The sequence below is a fragment of the Rhea pennata genome, chromosome 8 (genome assembly GCF_028389875.1).
Source record: "Rhea pennata isolate bPtePen1 chromosome 8, bPtePen1.pri, whole genome shotgun sequence".
Lineage (NCBI taxonomy): Eukaryota > Metazoa > Chordata > Aves > Rheiformes > Rheidae > Rhea > Rhea pennata.
Window position 1 is genome coordinate 23989451 of NC_084670.1, and position 19376 is coordinate 24008826.

A 19376-nucleotide genomic window follows, 5' to 3' on the forward strand; every position below is an offset into this window, starting at 1 on the left:
GCTCCAAAACATGAAAAAGAGAACACATTCACATGTCAATCTAGCTAGCATTTTGTCATAAGGATTTTGACCTGGATGAAAGCAGGGCATATTTATACATACACGTGTACGCCTATATATGTGTTGTGTATACATATGTATTTGGAAAATACTGATACCTCCAACTTCAACTTAACATCTTCTTTCGTCTTAGAGATGTTGTCTAAGCACGATATCGCTATCTCCACTTGACTGCAGTACTGTCCATAAATGACCAATCTAAATCAAAGCAAGAAAAAAAGAACGAAGAGAATATTTGCATATTTGCTTTAAGAACAATCCTTGATCATGTTTCATAAACAGACTGGTAACACTCTTTCAACTAGAACTGAAAGCCACATATTTCAATGGGCACCAGAAGAACAGGAAAAAGTATTCAGGGAAAATACAGTATTAAGCTACCTTCAAAATGCTTTAAAATCATTGCAATTTGCTTTAATATTCACATGTATATGTTCTGATAAGGACTCAAGCTACAAAAAGCATAACTGCTGTTTAACAGTACAACAGTTTGTAGTATTTAAAAACACCATAGATTTCAAAGGATGTTACAAATAAATTCTGTAAAATAGGCTTAATAGCAAGGTTAATTACAGGTGTCCTTTTTTAAAGAAACTGTAGGTTTTCCAAACTGCTCTTTCTCCAATAGCTTCTTCCAGGTTGTATCTTGTGAGCTGTCAGGTTAAAGTAATTGTCAGTGTACATAAACTCCAGAAATTTTCAACAGCTGTCAAAGAGAAGCAATGCCTCTTGAAAGAGCCTGTTCTTATAATCAGGAGTTTCTTACTCTTATTTGAAGTGCTCCTTTCTGTTAATCCCATTGCAAAGAATTCTGTTTCCTTTCACATTTTCATATATTTCTTGAGATGACTCTTTTTGTATCTCTTTTTCTGGGTTCTACGAGCTTCCTGTTGGGGGAGGGGGAACTTTTTTTCCTTTACTAAGTCTTTACCATTCATCTTTTCCTTATTCTTTTTTCCCCACTATTGGAGCTAGTGATTTAACAAAATTTACAAATTTTGATTATTTCTAATAATTACATTCTAAGGTGCTAAATTTCCCTCCATCCGTTTCTCTTTTGTATAACAAACAAACTTCAGGTTTCTTCTCAGTTTCCTTTGTTCCCCCTTTAAGCACACATCTCAGAGCTACTTTTGAAAAACACACATTATCCAGAACAACTTCTTGCCCTCTAATTCCCTGCTGCAGCATGAGACAGTCTAATAACCCAGGAAATAACTATGTCCTGTTCTGACATAAAAGTTTAGACAGAGGGCCTCCAAAGGCAAAACTGTTTACTGGCAGCCTGGGACAGCCTCCTCCCTTGAAAACAACTCTCCTGTCTAACATTTTCCAGATGCTGCTGCCCAATTTGTCACAAGCCCATCATTACTGCAACAGTCCTCATTCCCCATCACCCTCAAGCAAGCCCAATTAGCTCCCACAGTTCTTGTCCACTCCAGTCCCAGGAGGAACCTCATTTTTAACCATGATCCAAGAACTACTTCAAGGTAGGTCAGCACTGCAGTCCACAGTGCAACTGTTTCACAGCTAAGCATCACAGGCAGGTCAATTCATCCACACAGTCCAACAGAAGAGAACAGTCTGAAAAGGTGGGTAAAAAACCTGGCAGCTGGCCTACAGGGCAGGGCCTGCTGCCACGGCCACCCTGTTAGGAGCTTCCCGGGCTCTCGCGGCTGGAAGGCAGAGTGTGTACGCATTACCGTCGCACCTTCTACAGCCGCACACAGGAAGGCCCTCGGTCTCTTCTCCCCTCTGCTTTCTCTCAAGTCATCACCTCTTCTGTTTTCTTTTATCTGGCATGGCCTTAAAACACATCCTTCTCTTATTTTACCTCTCTTCCTTTTTTAAAATATTTTACCTGTTAAACAACTCTATTAAATATGTGGGTACATACCATAAAATATCTGGGATAATTTGCATGGAAAAGAATGCAGTGCAAAATAAGCTATTTAGTTTTATTCATAATACAGGTATTACCTGTCTACGCAACAATATTGCCAAAACTGGGGACAGGAAAAGGAAAGGCTCATACCGCAATATGTTACTTTTTGACTACCAAATTCAAAACACCAGTCAAACATTAACTTCATAAATACACTGACAATAATTTTATATATATAATTTTATTCTACTTTAGAAATATTCACCAAATAAAATAGGAATAGTGAAATACTTTAACAGACTGTGTAGATTAACACAAAGGAGTAACAAAAGTTACTATATAAATCTTACCTTTCCTTGTAGTTAATAAAAATCTGATACAGGTTCTGATCATTTTTGTTAACAATGGAATCATTGATATCCTGTGTTAGACTTCTGTGAATTTTCACCAAATCCTTGAAAACAGTAATTGGGGGAGGGAAGAAGGTTTGTTTTTAAAAAAAACAATAATAATAAATGGAGCTACAAAGACTTTGTTTTCATGCTAGGCCCATCAATTTCAGTAAGTTAGAAAACAGATCATTTATGAGTAGAAACTAATTTCAAGATTTGCCACATCTTCCATACAGTGAGACAAGAGAAACTGAACTACTAAAGAACTACTTATTAAAGACTAATTTATTCCAGCTTGGAACATTCACTATTAATTCATCTTCATTTTATAATGATAATTTTAAAATGAAGTCAGTCAAGTAAATACTTTAGCGACAAGATAAAGTAATGATTCATGTCCCTGAGCTGTGAAAAATTAGTTTTGTACATTACATTGGTCAATTAGTGATGTTCTAGTGCTAAGTTAACTGCAACCATAATGAGTTTCCCAATACAGCAGGCTGAGAAAAAGGAGTGATTACATCAGCCTTACATCAGTACCCATCAGCATGGGTACTGTCAGAGAAGTACCAAGAAATTAAGTTAGAATAGGATTCACCTCAGTGAATCAGAATAACCGCTCGTAAGCACTGTACAGTGCTGTACCGCAATGAAAAATACAGGACTTCGTTGAAAAAAGCCACTGAAGATGGTTTAATACAGGAAATGATATATTACAAAAATAATATTTAACATTCAGTAGTGAATTAGGTGAAGGCGTTTCACTTCACACAAATAAAAAGTAAGAATATACATAAGGTCAGTTATCACATCCCAGCTGCAAGAACAAAAATTTCTTAAAACAGATCAAATTCAGTTGCTAACAACTGTATGACCACATCCTCAGAATTTTAAGTTGCAGTATATACAGACATTATTACAGAAATGCTTTCAAATTAATATATTATAGGAGCACGTTTTTCAAGAGCGCACAGAGACTCAACTAAACAATCGCCAAACAACAGCTGAGCGTTATGGGAATAGAATCTTTTCCGAGCTTTTATCTCCAATGAAAACACTTGCATCAGTTCAGTTTAAAACATTAAGCATCATTAAAAAAATAATAAAAGCTTCAGTACTTCAGTATCAGTTATGTTACATCCATCTCTCTTTCCCTCTATATGCCTGTGTTTGTATATATGAATGTCTAAATACATATACACGCACATATGTATTTTTGCATGCACCTATGGACATGCATGCATAGATACAGACACACATAGAGCCATATATGTCCTAGGACTGAACTTCAAATTCTGATCTATGAGCCCTCATGAAATGCATTATTTTTAGGCTGGTGAGCTGGGGTTTTTTCTTAGCAATAAAGCACTTCTTAATATCAGCAGGTAATTTTGTCCAGCAGACATCTGTCAATCTACATACAGAATATAATATCACTGTAAAGTGCCCATGCTTCACCACAACTCCTTGAAAGAGGCAAACCCATCCTGTTATAAGACAACTACATTTGCTCTCCACATCCCAGTTTGCTGCACATCTTTGTGTAACAGTTATTTTTAGTTTAAAATGAGCTTCCACTGCCCTCCAGCCTTCCTGCTGAGTAACTGCCACAGAGCCAAGGTCTGAGCAGACAAAATCTTTGCACATATTCTTGGCCAAGGCAAGCGCTACATTTCTTTTGATGTTTTTGGAAGCCTACGAAAGGTTATAGAGTCAGAAATAAGCACCTGCTTGTAACAGAAGACTACTGAATGCTGACAATAGAAAGCAAAGTAAAACATTCTAAATATATAGCAATTGAGTACATCCTGCTCATTTCAAAAGAACAATTTTTGTTCTCTTTATTTCTCTTATCTGATGCCCTAACACTTTTTTAATGAGTCGACTGACCTCTTACTTTGTGTGAAACACAGACCCCCATGTAGTGTTTCACATTGGCTTGCTTTAGGTCTTTAAATGCACATAAGTCAGCATGCCCAGGCACACTGAGTTTTGGAAAGAAACTTTACTTACAATGAATAAGAAACACTAATGTAGGATAGAATGTAAAATTGTTTTGGAAAGCAAAAGGATCTCTAAAGACAGTCAACAAACTCTAAGATTTATAATTAGGTTATAGGTATCTGTGCGAGTATTTCGGACTAAAATTCAAAGAGGAAATTGCAGCAAAGGAGATTTCGATGGTCAAGGTGAAAGAAGGACAAATATGACAAGACATCAGGTATCATCCTGTAATCTATTATTTTAATCCAGCTCTCTTAATTTAGTTTCAGTCAGATTGGTGCTAGCAGAGTAACTAAAAGCTAACCCCAAGCAGAGGATCTGGCTCTGGGTATTCAGAAAGAGACTCAAATCTGTCCCTACGCATCGAGTTCCCAAAGCCTTGTCCACAGAGAGGCCCATAATGGCACAGGGTCCCTGTGGAGCTCACCCGTGGGGCCAGCCCCATGCCCACCTCCCTGGAGGCAGGCACTCTGGTCATCCTCAGAGTCCCTGCCTTCTGCCTGCCTCTGGAAACCCTGGAAGGAAGCATGCAAGGGTTGGCATGAACACTGCTCCAGGCTCCCACCTCTGACAGCCTGATGGGGCAAAGGAGGCTGCTCTGTGCTTCCATTGCCTAACGGCACTAAATAAATAAAGGTAACACGCAAAATTCTGACACTTCGTGCAGCCTTGACAGGCTACGAGATCTGCCCAAGAAATGGTCTTTTACAGCCTATAAAGGTTCTGTAGGTTGAACTGCTCCACAAGCCACACTTGTAATGGGGTAAAATAATAATTACAGAAAAATTAACAGATTTTATTTAAATAGAAGTTCTCCTAGATAGAGCTTTAGCAGAAAACCTTTTATGAAATAAGTTATCTTAACTTTCAAATACCTTCAATTACGACATATACAGCCTAGATACCAGGATTTGAAAAGTATCGATAGATTTCCTACTAAAAGCACCACTCAACATTGAGGCAACTTAACAGTCACTAAAATAGTGGCATATTTTAAAAAAACAATCCAACTTCTACAAACTAGCTACCTAATGAGTCAAAGATACTCCAGTTTATAAGCACTCATTTCCTGCCTAGCAGTATTTCTCTTATCCTATTTTTCAAACAGGAAAAATTAAAAAAAAGACAGAAATATTATGCAAGTCATTTTTCATTAAGCACCCTAATACCTACACAAATGTACCTTATTTCAAATAATCAGTTTGTGCAATAGCATCTGACACAAAAACGGTACCTGGGTATGAACCTTACAACTTTTCACTAAATATGCAATTACTTACAGGAATATTGATGAAAACAGTATCAAACTCTGATGCTGACAAAAACCTTTTCAATGGCACCATGAAAAACTGCCAGGAAAAAAAAATACATTGACTGTGTCATTATATTTTCTAGATTGTAAATAATAAAATATATAAATAACAACTCTAAGTGAATAGTATCTTACTTTCTCTATTGATTCCAGTGTTTCAGTATATTTCTCTTCAGTTTGCTTTATTTCAGCAAGACAACAGCTTCTTATGTCATTTTCAGTACACTTCTGCAATTACAATGAAGTCAAGTTTAAGTCGTTATTAGGTACATAATGGATAACAAATGTATTTATTTGTTTAAAATCAAGCAATTAGGACAATAACTGCTTCCTGAAATTTTTGTTTTTTGAATACTGCAGCTTCCAAAGACAGTAGCAATTACCAAGGTTTTTTTTTATTGTCCAATTAGCTGATGACTGTATGAGTTTTACCAAAATTCAGCATTAACAGAATATTATGAGCAGTTAATGTTTAGGTATAAAAATCTTAACTCTCTAAACATACTTTTGAAGCTGAAGTATAAAGTCACATTCTATTTAGATCCAGATTAGGAAATCTTATTTAAAACACTGAGCAGTTAATAATTCCATTAAACTTAATGGGACTAACTCCTGTAAGTAACTTTGCATTGCCATAAATATTGGATTCAATCTAATCCCTACCCTTATTTACAGTTTTTCCTCTGAGTTCACAAGGGGTGCTTTATCTTAGGATACAACATGAAGCTGTCTTGAATCAGGAAATGCAAGGATCTCTTGAAGATCAGCCCTTGCACATACTTTCAATAAAGTGCTTAAACTTTAGATCATTTTGGCTTTTAGTTATATCTTATCTTTTCCTTTGTGAGCTCAAACTAGTCTTCAAACTAACTGCAGTATTTGCATCAATATAAAAGTTTTTTATATCCGATAGAAGTTGAAATTCAATTGTAACATTTTTGCTTTTGTTGAGCACCAACTCATAAGTCATGCGAACGAAATCCAAGGATTGGCCTTAACAGAATTTACTTCTTTGTGTTCATCTAACACAAACAGATCATTTCCATAGGCACTTTTGGCAATAATTACTAATGTAACAGTTTTCTATCTATACCACAAACTTCTGGAATTTGAGTATGACAAAAGGAGAGAGGAAAAAAAGAGAGAAATAACACGTAAGTAAGTGAAAAAAACTGTCTTTGAATCACTGTCACTGGCAGAATAGTTAGCAGAATAGTTTACTTTGCAAGATAATGACAACAAATCAAGAACGAAGGAGATTTAAACAAAAGATTGGTCAGCTAATAGAGACTTTGAAAAGTGCTGGGTTCTGTTAAAAACCTGCTTGAAGACTGTTCTGCACTAACGTTTTTACATGCAGTGAAATCTTGCATAGCATTCAAGTGAAAGAACTGCACAGACTGTCATATTAGCACGCAGTGTTTTCATGAATCTGAAGAGTAAATTATCACAAACTAGAAATAATTACCACATTTGAGAAACCTGTCAGAGCAAAGCAACTGTAATGTCTTCATTCATTTCATGATGTGGGAGAAATATTTTGCTTTAATATGTTTACATTTTCCATCTACTTTCTGTAACAATCCATCTGAAGTATCTAGGCTTAAGATGCAACTAAAATTAGAATGTGAAAGTTCCGATTTCTATATTAATCATTTGCTAGAAATATGGATATGCGAGAGTGACATTTAAAACAGGAAAGAATCAGAAAAGGTTTTCACACTACGAACTGTCAAAGATAACCAACTTCTACTGTGGAAAACACACCTACATCTACTATACGCAACCCAAAATGTATTGTGTTTTGAGTTTCAGCATAAGCTTAAAAAAAGAAACAAAGAAAAGATCAGAGTAAAAATTTCCTATGATTCAAGTACTTATCTAAAAATTCCTACATGTGACTTGATTGTATTCAAAACAATATCTAGTTTTTCAACTGGCTTTCACTGAGGCCCAAAATGCAGAGATCAATCCAAATTAAGCAAAATGTGCAAAACTAGCACAAGTTCCTCCTTATCTCCGCCATGATTTATATGTATTATCTGCAAGATTTTGTATTAGCAAAACAGTCTGGAAAGTAGTATTATGTTACTCTAAAACTAACCTATTATGATATAAAATAAAACAAGGCAATAATCTTCCCAAGGAAATAGTCCTTTCAATAGACAGTGGTAATTTTGAGGAATTAGTTAAAACAGAACACAAACTATGTTAGGTATCTTTTATACTTCTTTTCAAAAGGATACACAAGAAGGAAAAAAAAGAACAAGATCTTTAGAATGTCCCATTTAAATTAACTATATTACTAAGTAATTTGTAAAAGCAGAGGTGAATTTCTAACTTAGGACAACATGAGACATAATATAAAAGGTGAAGAAAACAATCATCTTAAAAAAACGTGTACTATCATGGCCAAATACCAACATTTTCCAGATTATAAAACATCTATCTCCGAGGAAGGGCAGACAAGTACATTATTAGAAGAGGCTTCCCCTGATTAGCAAGTAAAGGTCTATATTTTTCTAAGAAAGTTTTGAAAACTGACCATAGTGCCTTTATATGGTACAGTAAGCACCATACTTTATCTCAGCAAGACCAGTCTAATGATCAACAAAAGACTACAGGGTTAAATAAGGAATGAAAAGATTTCTGGTTGTCATTTCCAGAACAGTTGTTCTAATTACAGCCAAAATAGCATTTTTAAAAAATTATTATGATATAATAATATTTTTAAGTAGGATACTTGGAAGTAAGCAGTAATAGCATTTTAATAGCTCTTAGTTAATATTAAATCTTGATTTTTACAATTGATTGAAACTTAGCAAAATATGTGATTATTTTATTTCAGTTAAAAACTATATTTCTTCCAAAAAAACCTGCCATAGTGTTTGACCCTTTGCCAAGAGAGACTATGTCAAGTCTTACATCGGAGATAGTACACTGCACATGTGACAGCTCTACATACAACTGAACATAAGCTAAGTTTCAGCAAAACTAGCCATAAGAGATAATTTCATGAAAATTAAACATCAAAAAATATAACTGCAATTGTCAAAAAATAACAAGGAATTAGAAATCGTACAGGTTGCTGTGCTGCTTCATCTTTCATTAGGTCTTCATATACCTCCCCACCTTCATCTTCTCCATAGACACAGTCATATAACTCTTCATCTTCATCTACACCAGTTTCACTGAAAGATAAAAGGAAAAAATGAAATTATATAAAAAAAAATTCAGCACAGGTGAACTACCATGTCAGCTCTGCAAGCAAGCACTCCTCACAGGGAAAGATTGATACAGTAAATGGACAGATTAACAGATCTATCTTAGGTGATAACCTATTAAGATCTTCGATTTTCTTACCTAACCACATTTAAAGTATGATTGTATGAAATCAACACAACACTGAAGACTAAACAGATTTAGAACTATACAAGAATTAAACTAGGGTATCAACAGAGAAGCAGGGCATCAAAATAAGCTGGTCAGGATGTCTTTGTCAAATGGTACTGTTTGACCACTCTTTCCTTTGTCCCTTCTCCCATCACATCAAACAGAGAAGTGTGCTACCTCATTTGCTGGGTGTCCCACTACACAAGGATGCAAGACACCAATACAGTATCCTTCACATCTATAGAAAAAATTACCTCCAGCAAGCTTCAAGTACTCAAACTGCAAGAGACCTTTCAAACTTGGAAAAAAAAAATACAGTTTGAAAACAGACTCTTCACAAGAAATGTTTGATAGGTTTTAGTTATAATGCACAAACATCCTCCAGGCACCTATCACTGAACTCCTATCACTCAGCCTACAGAAATACCTCAGCATAAGTTGATGTTCAAGCCTACCGTAAGCTAGCGCAGCTTCATTACAGCCAGTCCTGTTGGAATTTTGCCTACTTTGCACTAGACATGTACCATGCCCACAAGCTCTCTTGCACCCAAATTTCTTAGGGTATGTGTGCCAAGAAACTGAGAGATACTGATAATAGTCTGGCCCAATTAACACACAGGTATGACCAGATGAGCAGATAATTTTGAGGTTTTTACTTTTGGAAGACAACACTGAAGCTCATTTAGAATGAAAAACACAGTGAGGATCTGTCTGCTGATACACAAGTCTAGATTTAGGAGGGACACCCATTTATGTAAGGTGGCTTGTGTCTGAAGAACAACACAACAGAAGCTCTGCTGACAGAAACCGATGATTTCAAAGACACCAACAGTGAGAATCAGTATCAACACAGCTGCCACATGGACTACTTTGAAAATCCAGACAAAAAACACTATCTATGGTTAAGAATATATACACAAACCAAGTGAATTTCTTGTTTCTCACTAAATATGTATCACAAATGTTTTCATACAGGATATCTGAAGGATAAAGTAGTAAAGCATTTTAAGGTTCAAAAGATGGAATGACAAAGAAAAATATCTTTAGGATTCGTCAGATAAATATTATCAGCTTAAAGATATTACACACACTTTTTCCTTTTCCAAAAGATAGCCATGGCCCAGAAGAAAGTATACATCTACAGCTCAGGTGCGATAAGCAAATCTAGCATTTCAGTTTACACTAGTGATGAAGGTGTGCTAGTGCTCAACATGAAATGCTAGGAACTATTTCAGATGCAGCACATGCATACTCCATTTTAGCACCTCTTTTCTGGGGAATAAAATCTAGGAAAAAGGTAAAGCAAGGATAGAAACATTTAATTACTTCAGCTCTACCTAATGGAAAGACTCATTCTAAACTCTTTAGACAACATCTAGGCTCAGAGACAATTAGACTAATTATTTTAGTCAAATACACTTCACTAATTAAGAGAACAGAAACTCAAAAATGTAGGTCACTTGCATCATTCTCCAGCACTTTCCTTTCTTATGAACAGAGTACTACTTGAATTGCTTCTTATACAATTAAGAAAGCATTTGAGTATCAAATATCAGTAGATATTATTTGTTACTTGATGAAAAAGAGAAACTATTAATCTCAATTTCTTTGCCATGACTTATTGACCTCCTGCTTTTCCCCCTCTCCCCTGACTTTGTCTCCCAGTTCTGAACTTGTATGCCCTTCAAAAAGACTTTTAGGAAGAGTACTTTTAGATCCTGCTAATACCACAAACATTAACAGAGTTTACCACAGCTGGTTTTCACATATCTATTTCTACTCTCTTTGGACTTACAGTTTAGTATTGCTCTAAATCAACTCTGGAGAATTGCGTATTTTAACAATATATTACATAATATACATTACATAATATAGACAGAGTTTATTTGCAAAAGTATCACATTCATATTTCCCATGAGATTCAGTCATGCTAAAGCCAGAAAATCCTTCCTCCTTCTACCCCCAGCAATCAGGCAAAAAATGCAGCAGGATGAGGAACCACAAAGATAGAGATCCAGAGAAGCCACCTCTGCCCACGCCTCTCTCCAGATGTAGATCAGGAGCAACCTGGGCACCAAGGTGAGGAGGAATCTAGGAGATCAGGACATTCACTTCCAGTCCATCCATGTCTCAGGCTCGGAGTCCACAGCACCTACCTTCTGCATTTTCAGTTACACAGAGCAAAAAGCAGCTATGAGGCAGTCAGTCAGCTGCAGGGGATGAGGAGTTTTGCAGAGAAGGCAATAGACTTGGCAATGTCAAACATCATGGGGTTTTTGCCGTTTTTAACGGCACAGTAAGGAAATGGAACCACATTGCAAAGAACAACTACTTCATGGCACCCCAGCAAGCCACGTACAACATGGTCAAAAGGCCACAGCCAAGAGACAGCGGGATGGGAGTTCAACAAACTGAGGGCTGGTGAACAAGAAGCTTTAGGACAAGGAGCTTTGAAACTAGCAGCTCAGATCTTCGCTCTCAGCCAACACAATCCCTAACACGTCATGAGAGATCTTAACCATAGGAAACAAGAGCATTTTTTTTTCTACCACTGAACTGAGTCGTTTATGCCAGACACATTTACCTCACTAATCACCCAAATAAGACTGCAGTCTACCACATGATACTAGGCAGTATGTTAATGTCTATCTCACTTGTGTCCAAAAGCCAATGCCCAATAACTAATAAACCTGCAAACACTTTCCCAGAGATGTAAATGCACTCATCAGAAGAGCTTTATTGACTTTAGGGAAACTACTCAACTCACTTGAATTGTGATTCAAACACTTATTTTCTTTGCAAAATCAAGATAATTTCCTTACCTGATATTGTAATTCTATCAAAGCATTCTGACAGGTCAGACAGGTTATTCAGAGATGCATTCATGATTTATCTTGCTATCAACACCCCTTTTGAAAATACATTTCTTTACCAATTATTCAGATTTCATAATTACTTCTTTCTGACCAGTATAATTACTAACCAAATCTTTTTTAAAATCCAACAAAAATCCCTTTCCCATTAAAGCTGTGCACTGAATAACATCACATAAATAGCAGCATGCAACCGAAAGTCAGAACTTTTCATATAAAGATTTACAACATACTCTATTAGATCAGGGAGAGCTTTGTAGATATCTTCATCATCAACGCTTTCTTCTGTAGGGAAGGGCCTATAGAAATAAAAATAGCATAAATTATATTATACTGGTCTAGTCCCATAAGGGGTTTTTTAGTCCTAAAATGTTAACATTAAGAAACATTAATCTATGTGAGGGTGTTTATGCCACCCTCTTTCTCTGAAAAACAGTATGTAAGTATTCATACTTGTATTTATAATTTTATATTTAACATATTAAAACCCTATTGAATGGGGCTGTTATAAGGTCACCAATAATATACAGCACTGACAGATTTTCAACCGAGTATTAAATAGTTGCTAGTCAACAGTGAAATATGAATTTTTAGCACTAGACATAAATTCCTAGCCAATCCTGTAATGTATGTTTTAAAAACATCAACCATTCATATATGATGTAGGACTACAGAAATAAACCACTCAAAAATTGAAAAACAAAGTTAAAGTACACAATTTTTCACCTTTTCTTACAGGCCATGACTGCAGTTCATGAGGGTGGCGGATTTTTCATTTGTTTGTTTTAAACAGGAGTCTCATAAACCTGGCGATTTTCCTGATTTTCAGAAGGGAGACAGATGAGAAAGCCTATTCCTCTCCACACAGACTAGTGTTGCAGCAGCCTGACATACAGCTCATGTCTCAAAATTATTCCGAGCTCCGTTATACTAAACTATTTATTTGTTCACCCTGTGTTGAAATACCAGAAGACCTCTCATACTTCAGTAAGTATACCAGAAATAGAAAATGCCCTACTGAACTCCTTGGAGCTCAAAGTCCACAGCTTTGGTTAGCTGTCTATCAGGGCAACACTGTTTGCAACCAGTGAAATGCTTACTGGAGAACACTGGCTGTCAGGACACTGTATTTCTTCACTCCCTTCTTCCCTACATTCAGGCATGTTTTCTTAACTAGGTGCAAAATATTTAAGGGGCTTGTAATGGAAATTTCCCCAGCCTCTTGGGCAGTCTATGACAACATGCTCCAGCTGAAAAGTTCCCTGGACGCAATTATTAATCAGCTTGTGAGCAGGTCAGAACACCAAACAGAAGATGAGGGGAAGGGTTCTTAGAGCACTTGTTTCAGATATACTATTATTCCCAGCTTCTAGAAAAAAGGGCTATATTTCTACTATAACATCATCTGTCAAAGGCCTCAGCATTTACATGAGATACAGCTTCACAGGTGAATTCACTTGGTTTCCTGCATCATCCGTTTCCAGATAAACTGGGAGAAAGATTTCTACTTCACTTTTGTCGAATCATCTAAGCTCCTGTTAAAAGCTCTGTGACTCCCTATAGTGCTTCTAATGGTTTTTCCAAGGAGCACTTGGAAAAGTGCAAGAGGAATTATTCCCACAGACCTCTAGGGCTACAACATACCTTATTCCTGTGCCTATTGCTATAGGAGTGCGAGAAAGTTTTGAGAGTGTTTCTATGACCTGCAGAAAAAGAAGGAAAAAGAAAACATTTAGTTGTAGAACAGAAACAATAAAACTCCACTTTTTGCTCTCTAGTGTTCACTTATCAGTAAGACTGTTTTACAAACACCATAGACTGACACAGAATCTGGCTGTGCCAAATATGAGTGTACTGAGGATCCATGGATTGCCACCCAGTATCTGGTCTTCAGTGCACCAAGAAAGAAAGGAGAGAAGAAAGGAAAGGAAAATCTCTTATTTACAAGTTTTAGCAAAAATAAATAACATTTAGAAACCCAATCACTTAACAGTTTTAACCTGGATATCCAATTTTCAATTGGACATGGATACAACCATGTCCCGATTTTATCTTGAACACTGCTCCAGAGGTTCTCTTTCAGCTGGAAAAACCGGAGATAGTCATTAATGCTTTTCCAAACATAGGCCAGAAGAGGGAGCCAAGTGACAAGTCAGCAGAAAGCCACCTTGTCAGGACTCACCCACAGGGAGAGGTAATCCCCTAGGCAAACAGGAAAAGCAACAACACATCTGAGCCCGTAAGCTTGGTTTATTTTTAGATGGCGGCTGCATTCTGGGAGATTTCTTTCTAAGAAAAGATTGTTCAGAAATGCTCACGGTGATCCCGTAAGAGAAAGAACGCTGTGCAGGGAAGGGAGGGATATGTGGGCATAGACAGGGAACTGTTTCGCTGTCAGCTGCGAGACCGGTTTGTTCTCTGCCCAGCGTGCCCTCTTCGCCACGTGGATGATTTCTCTCATTTTGAATGCTGTCAGATTGTCAAGCCCCATTTGCTAGAGAAAGGAAAAGAGCCAAAATGACAACCAGCGTTAACTTCCACACTACTCATGACAAAGTTACTGAGCTTCGCAGACGTCAGAGGTTGGTTCTTACAACTTAAATCCATATTAAATAGAAGCTAAATATCCAAAGAAGGTTTGTATTAGTAGCATTAAATTTTAGGTATGCCACAATTCTACATTCCTTGAACATTTTGGAACAGTCTCTACAATTAAAATTATTTTTTAAGTTTTAAATACAAGACTACCCGATCATAAAATGCACAACATTAGAAGTACATGATACATGATGTATTTACAAAGGAAAACAACAAAGGAAAATAAGTAAAACCTGTGCAGAACAATCACCAACCATGGAGCTTTAACTGAAGTTAAAGAGCCTCCAAAACAAGTCAAGTTTCACTTGGGGATAAGCAAATTTCAAAATAAAAGCAGCTATACTATTCCTGTGAACAGAACGTTTTGGGTTCATCTAAGTTACTGCAAAAAATAATGTCACAAAATAATGTCAAAAAAGTAAAATTTTTTTGACTCACAGAAAAGGCAAAGAAAAATAAATATGCTATGAACTTACTCAAAGTCACAGGCAAATTAATTCCTCCATAAACAGAAACATTGCAACGCAGACTAGATAAAAAATTTATATTGTGAATATAGTTAACTGAATAGACAATAAAGTTAATTAACTGCATTAGTCAAAAGATGAAAAAGAAAAAGATTTCTTTAAAGAAATCTTGTTAATTTGAAACCAAGTGATTTCTGATTTATGCACATCTGCAACCTGTAAGATCCTCCCCACGCAGAACTGTGCAAAAACAGCAAGACACATGAAACCAGATACTATGGGAAGTGAACTGAAAATTCGATAGCAGCAGAATGATTTGTCCTGACAGATGGGAAGGTATTGATTAGCAAAACCACAGGGAAAGAGTTTTAATGATTATCAAAAAAGAAAAAAAAAAAAAAAAAAAAGAGAGAGAGAGAGAGAAAAAGAAGAAGAAGTTAAATATCCCTTTCACATTTTAACATATCTCAGCACATAGAAGATCTTTTTCAAAATACTCCACCACACAAATCCTTTTCCTTATGGGGGATTCTCACTCGTCTAGCACAATCAATCCCTGTCAAAGTATAGTTTATTCTTTATAGCTAATTACAGTTGTTTCAAGACAATGAGATTTGTACAATTATCAAAAAAGAAAAAAAAAAAGAAGTTAAATATCCCTTTCACATTTTAACATATCTCAGATAGATATATATCAGAAGATTTGTACAATCTTCTCATAGAAGTATTTTAGGGAGTTAACTTTAGCAAACGGTGTTCCCAAAATGTCCTGCCAAATTACATGCTATAGCAAGAATTGGAAATTAACAGGCAGGGGAGAAATTCCTTCAGGAACTGATGCAAACCCTTCATTTTTAAAAATTATATTGAAAAGGCCAGACCAGTGTTTACAAGGGCATACATACAAGGATGGGGCAAGAGAAAGGAATTACAAGACTAGAGAAAACCCAAGACGGTGACTATGAGTTGGGTGCCCTGGAGTAACTGTGCTGAAGACTCAGAAAGGACGACTAATCATTTTCACCACTCTTGGAAGGAAGGGAGAGGGCCCAGCGTTGCACGAAGAGCCTGCTAACGTGCTAGGGAGCCAGCAGGCAGACTCCTATCAAATGCAGAATATTCGATAATCCAAGAGAGAGAAAAATGCTTATCTCAGCACAACAGCTGAGGGTATTTCAGCAGAGACAACGTGCTCCTGAGAAGTACCCAGGAAGCACATCAACACTGGCATCGCAAAGAGTAAATAATGGGCACAGACTGCTATTCTTTTCCTTCAGTAATTATGAACTGAATACCCTTAATCACCCCCAATATATTTAAGATTAAAATATCTAAGTAAAAAATAGACATAATTTCTACAAAATAGAAGTTTGTCCATTGACTGCTGCCTGTAATGCTAAGAAGTCTGAGCAAATGTCAAGAATATTTATAAAAATAAGCATATGTAAAACTATTATTGCTGGTCAACAGACTTGGCCTAGCTCACATACGGCTGTGTACACACACATCACATATCACATCATGTATGTGTGTGTAAATTTATTTGCTCTGACATGTAGTGGGGCAAGGAAAGATTCTCCTCTTCTTCCACATGAAGTTTCCTTTTTTTTTCTCCTTCTGATCCACTGTAGAAAGAGTTCGAGTTTTTAACTCTGTGGCAGCCTAGACTCATAAAGTATTAGATAGATACGGGCTGGGTTAGCAGAAAAACAAGCAGCATTTCATTAGAAGCTCATAAAAATCCCCAGCAAAACATCTGGTTTTCAACAAACTGGCAAAGACAGACAGACACAGGAGTGTCTTTCTGAATACCTCAGGTTTGAAGTCTTATACAGCTGGTGTGAGGGAAGCTATGTATAATGTAATTCCAAACTCCAGAATTACAGTATACCATAAACATAATGAATGCCTGTAACACTCAAATTAATGTTTTTCATGTGCTATTTTTGCCTTACTCTCTTATTTTCAGAGGAACTTTAACCTGTTTAACCCATTTAATGCTAAGCGATTGCACAATTCTCTCCCGCAGCAAGCATTTGAACGCTTCAGTCGGTCAGCCCCTCCTGTACTTTTTACTGAGGTAAACTGGATCTTAGCTCTAGGTCCAAAATTAGCAGTCTTTGAAGCATGACTTCTTTTTAAATGCTTGCCCGAAGCCCAGAACAAGGCTTCCACGGCTGGGAGTGCTCTGTAATAAACAGCTGCACAAAGTGCCCTAGCGCCTTTGCATGCATACTGCTGCTAGCTGAAATAGGAAGTGAGAAATACAGAGTATATATTTATGTTCTAGCTAGCTGCGATAAGTTTAAAAAAAATAAAATAAAATTCTGAAACCTCCAGCAACAACTAATCCTAGTCAAGCCGGAGAAGCACAACAACTCTATGCATCTCCTACCCTGAACCAGGGATTGGAGCTGTTAGCAAGAGACTCGCAGGCACACGGAAAGGAAACCCAGCCTGCATCTCCCTCAGCCTAATTCCTTCACACCAACTCTAGCAGTCAGAGGTTAAGCAGCTCTTTAGAAACTGCATCAAGCCCCGCTCACTTCAAGACAACAGCAACATCCAAGTTTGTTTCTCAGTACATAACCAGCTTATGCAAAATACGGCATGATACTCAGGGCTCGGGCCCTGCAGGAGGAAGGGCATGGAGGAGGGCCCCGCAGCAAGGGGCCGCGCTCCTCGCCCGTGCCGCTGCCACAGGCACGTGCTCGCACCAACCTTCTTCTTCCCACTTCATGAGTTACTCCAACAGCAGCTTTTTTTTGGCTTGGGATTTATTATTGTTTCACTTGACTCGCTGTTGTCAATCAGCCTCTCCAGTTTATGTAAGCGCTTCCACATCCCTTGCCGAAGTACTATTTTGTAATTTCCTGCAACAGTGCTCTGCAGTAAACCAAGTCAGTACTCCTGTACATACTTACAGCAGCGGTACACTAGAGGGACTATTTTACTACTTTTTACAGTAGTGGAGAGAGTCACTGAGTTTAAGTGTGCTTTATCAAGTATTTTGGTGGAGGTTACTTTATTTTGTCTACTCAGTGTAGGATTTTTAAAGTACTTCTCCACTTTTGGAAGAACCCAAAATAAACATCTTGCAACTCACTATCTCCCCAAACAGGCAGCATTTTCTCACTATAGACAGTTCTCTTCAGCACATACTTATTTCTGGTGTCTAGCTAAACAGAAACATGAAGTTATCAGGAAATGCTGGTGGCAACAGTTTCAAAGTATGCTGATACTGATGAGAAAGAACACTCATTTGTGTTAAGTCTTCAAAGCTGCAAAGTTTCCAAATATGCACTTAAATCAGGGTAAATTTTTCTAAGACACAGCAAAAGTCACCAAGAATTCACAAGCTTATCAAGTCTTTTTTCAAAATCTGGGCATCTAGTTCAGTATCCAAGAGTTGTGTTCTATTGAAAACTGAGCTTTATTTGCACCCTCAAAGTGAATTTGTTTAGCAAATATGTGTATAAACAGAAGTAAAGCAGCTATGTTTAACAGTGAAGAATATTTCCAATACCAACCCACATGTTGACATGCTACTTTTTGAAACATGCACGTAGGTTTCTTCCAAAACAGGTCTTATCTTACTTGATAAATTTTGGAAAAAAAAACATCTTTAACAACACAGCAAAAAAAACCAATCCTTACCAAACAGTCGGTAAGCTCTTTGTCTATAGTCTGTCTCCATTCCAGTCTCTGGGTTAGAAGAGCAACCTTAAACACTCTCACTCCTTTTGAGAAAATTTTAGATCTCTGTAATTGCAGGTCTGAAATATGCTCCCTGTCAACTGACTTTGAAATAAGCTTTTTGGTTGGCTGACTTCCAGTTACATAAAAGTATACTAGGATACACATAGGATATAAAAATAATATCCATTTTGCATGCACTTGAGGAACATAACTGCTCTCAAACTAAAGTCTACAAATGGATGAGTTTGATGCCCAGGTAACACTGGCTGAGGCAACACCATCTCAGAAGAAAGCACAAAACTGCTATTTGTTTCCTCACAGAAGCAGTTTGTTACTCAGTTAGAATGATGTTTTTCTGCTCATGCTTGACAAAATCTTAGTATCCTTCACTTTTGTACGCAATATCAGCATAACTGCTAACCCTTGCCATTTCAAGAATCAATTCCTTAAAAGGCTAAGTCTAAAGAACATTCAGATTTCCACTGGCATAAATTGCATTTGTTTAACACAAGATACATTATACAAGAAAAATATTACCCTATAAAATAAGTAGGCTTCAAATATTTTAGATTACTTATTAATATTCAGAGTATGTTCAAACTTCTGTGCTTTTTTGTGATGTTACTGATAATGACAAGGCAGGTATAACATGTTAGGTTTAATGGTACGAGAATTTCCCCAAAAAATTCTTCA

General features: G+C 36.8%; 1 protein-coding gene across 1 annotated transcript in view; it reads right to left on the bottom strand.

Annotated features, from left to right (window-relative positions):
• VAV3 (vav guanine nucleotide exchange factor 3) overlaps positions 1-19376 on the bottom strand; it is a 166160-nt gene that overhangs the window by 90329 nt on the left and 56455 nt on the right. The window contains exons 3-9 of the mRNA XM_062581141.1: positions 13564-13622; positions 12153-12218; positions 8736-8844; positions 5789-5881; positions 5622-5690; positions 2296-2399; positions 159-258 (exon numbers count right to left, since the gene is read on the bottom strand). Coding sequence (XP_062437125.1) covers positions 159-258; positions 2296-2399; positions 5622-5690; positions 5789-5881; positions 8736-8844; positions 12153-12218; positions 13564-13622 — 600 coding nt within the window. The remainder of the gene's footprint in view (positions 1-158; positions 259-2295; positions 2400-5621; positions 5691-5788; positions 5882-8735; positions 8845-12152; positions 12219-13563; positions 13623-19376) is intronic.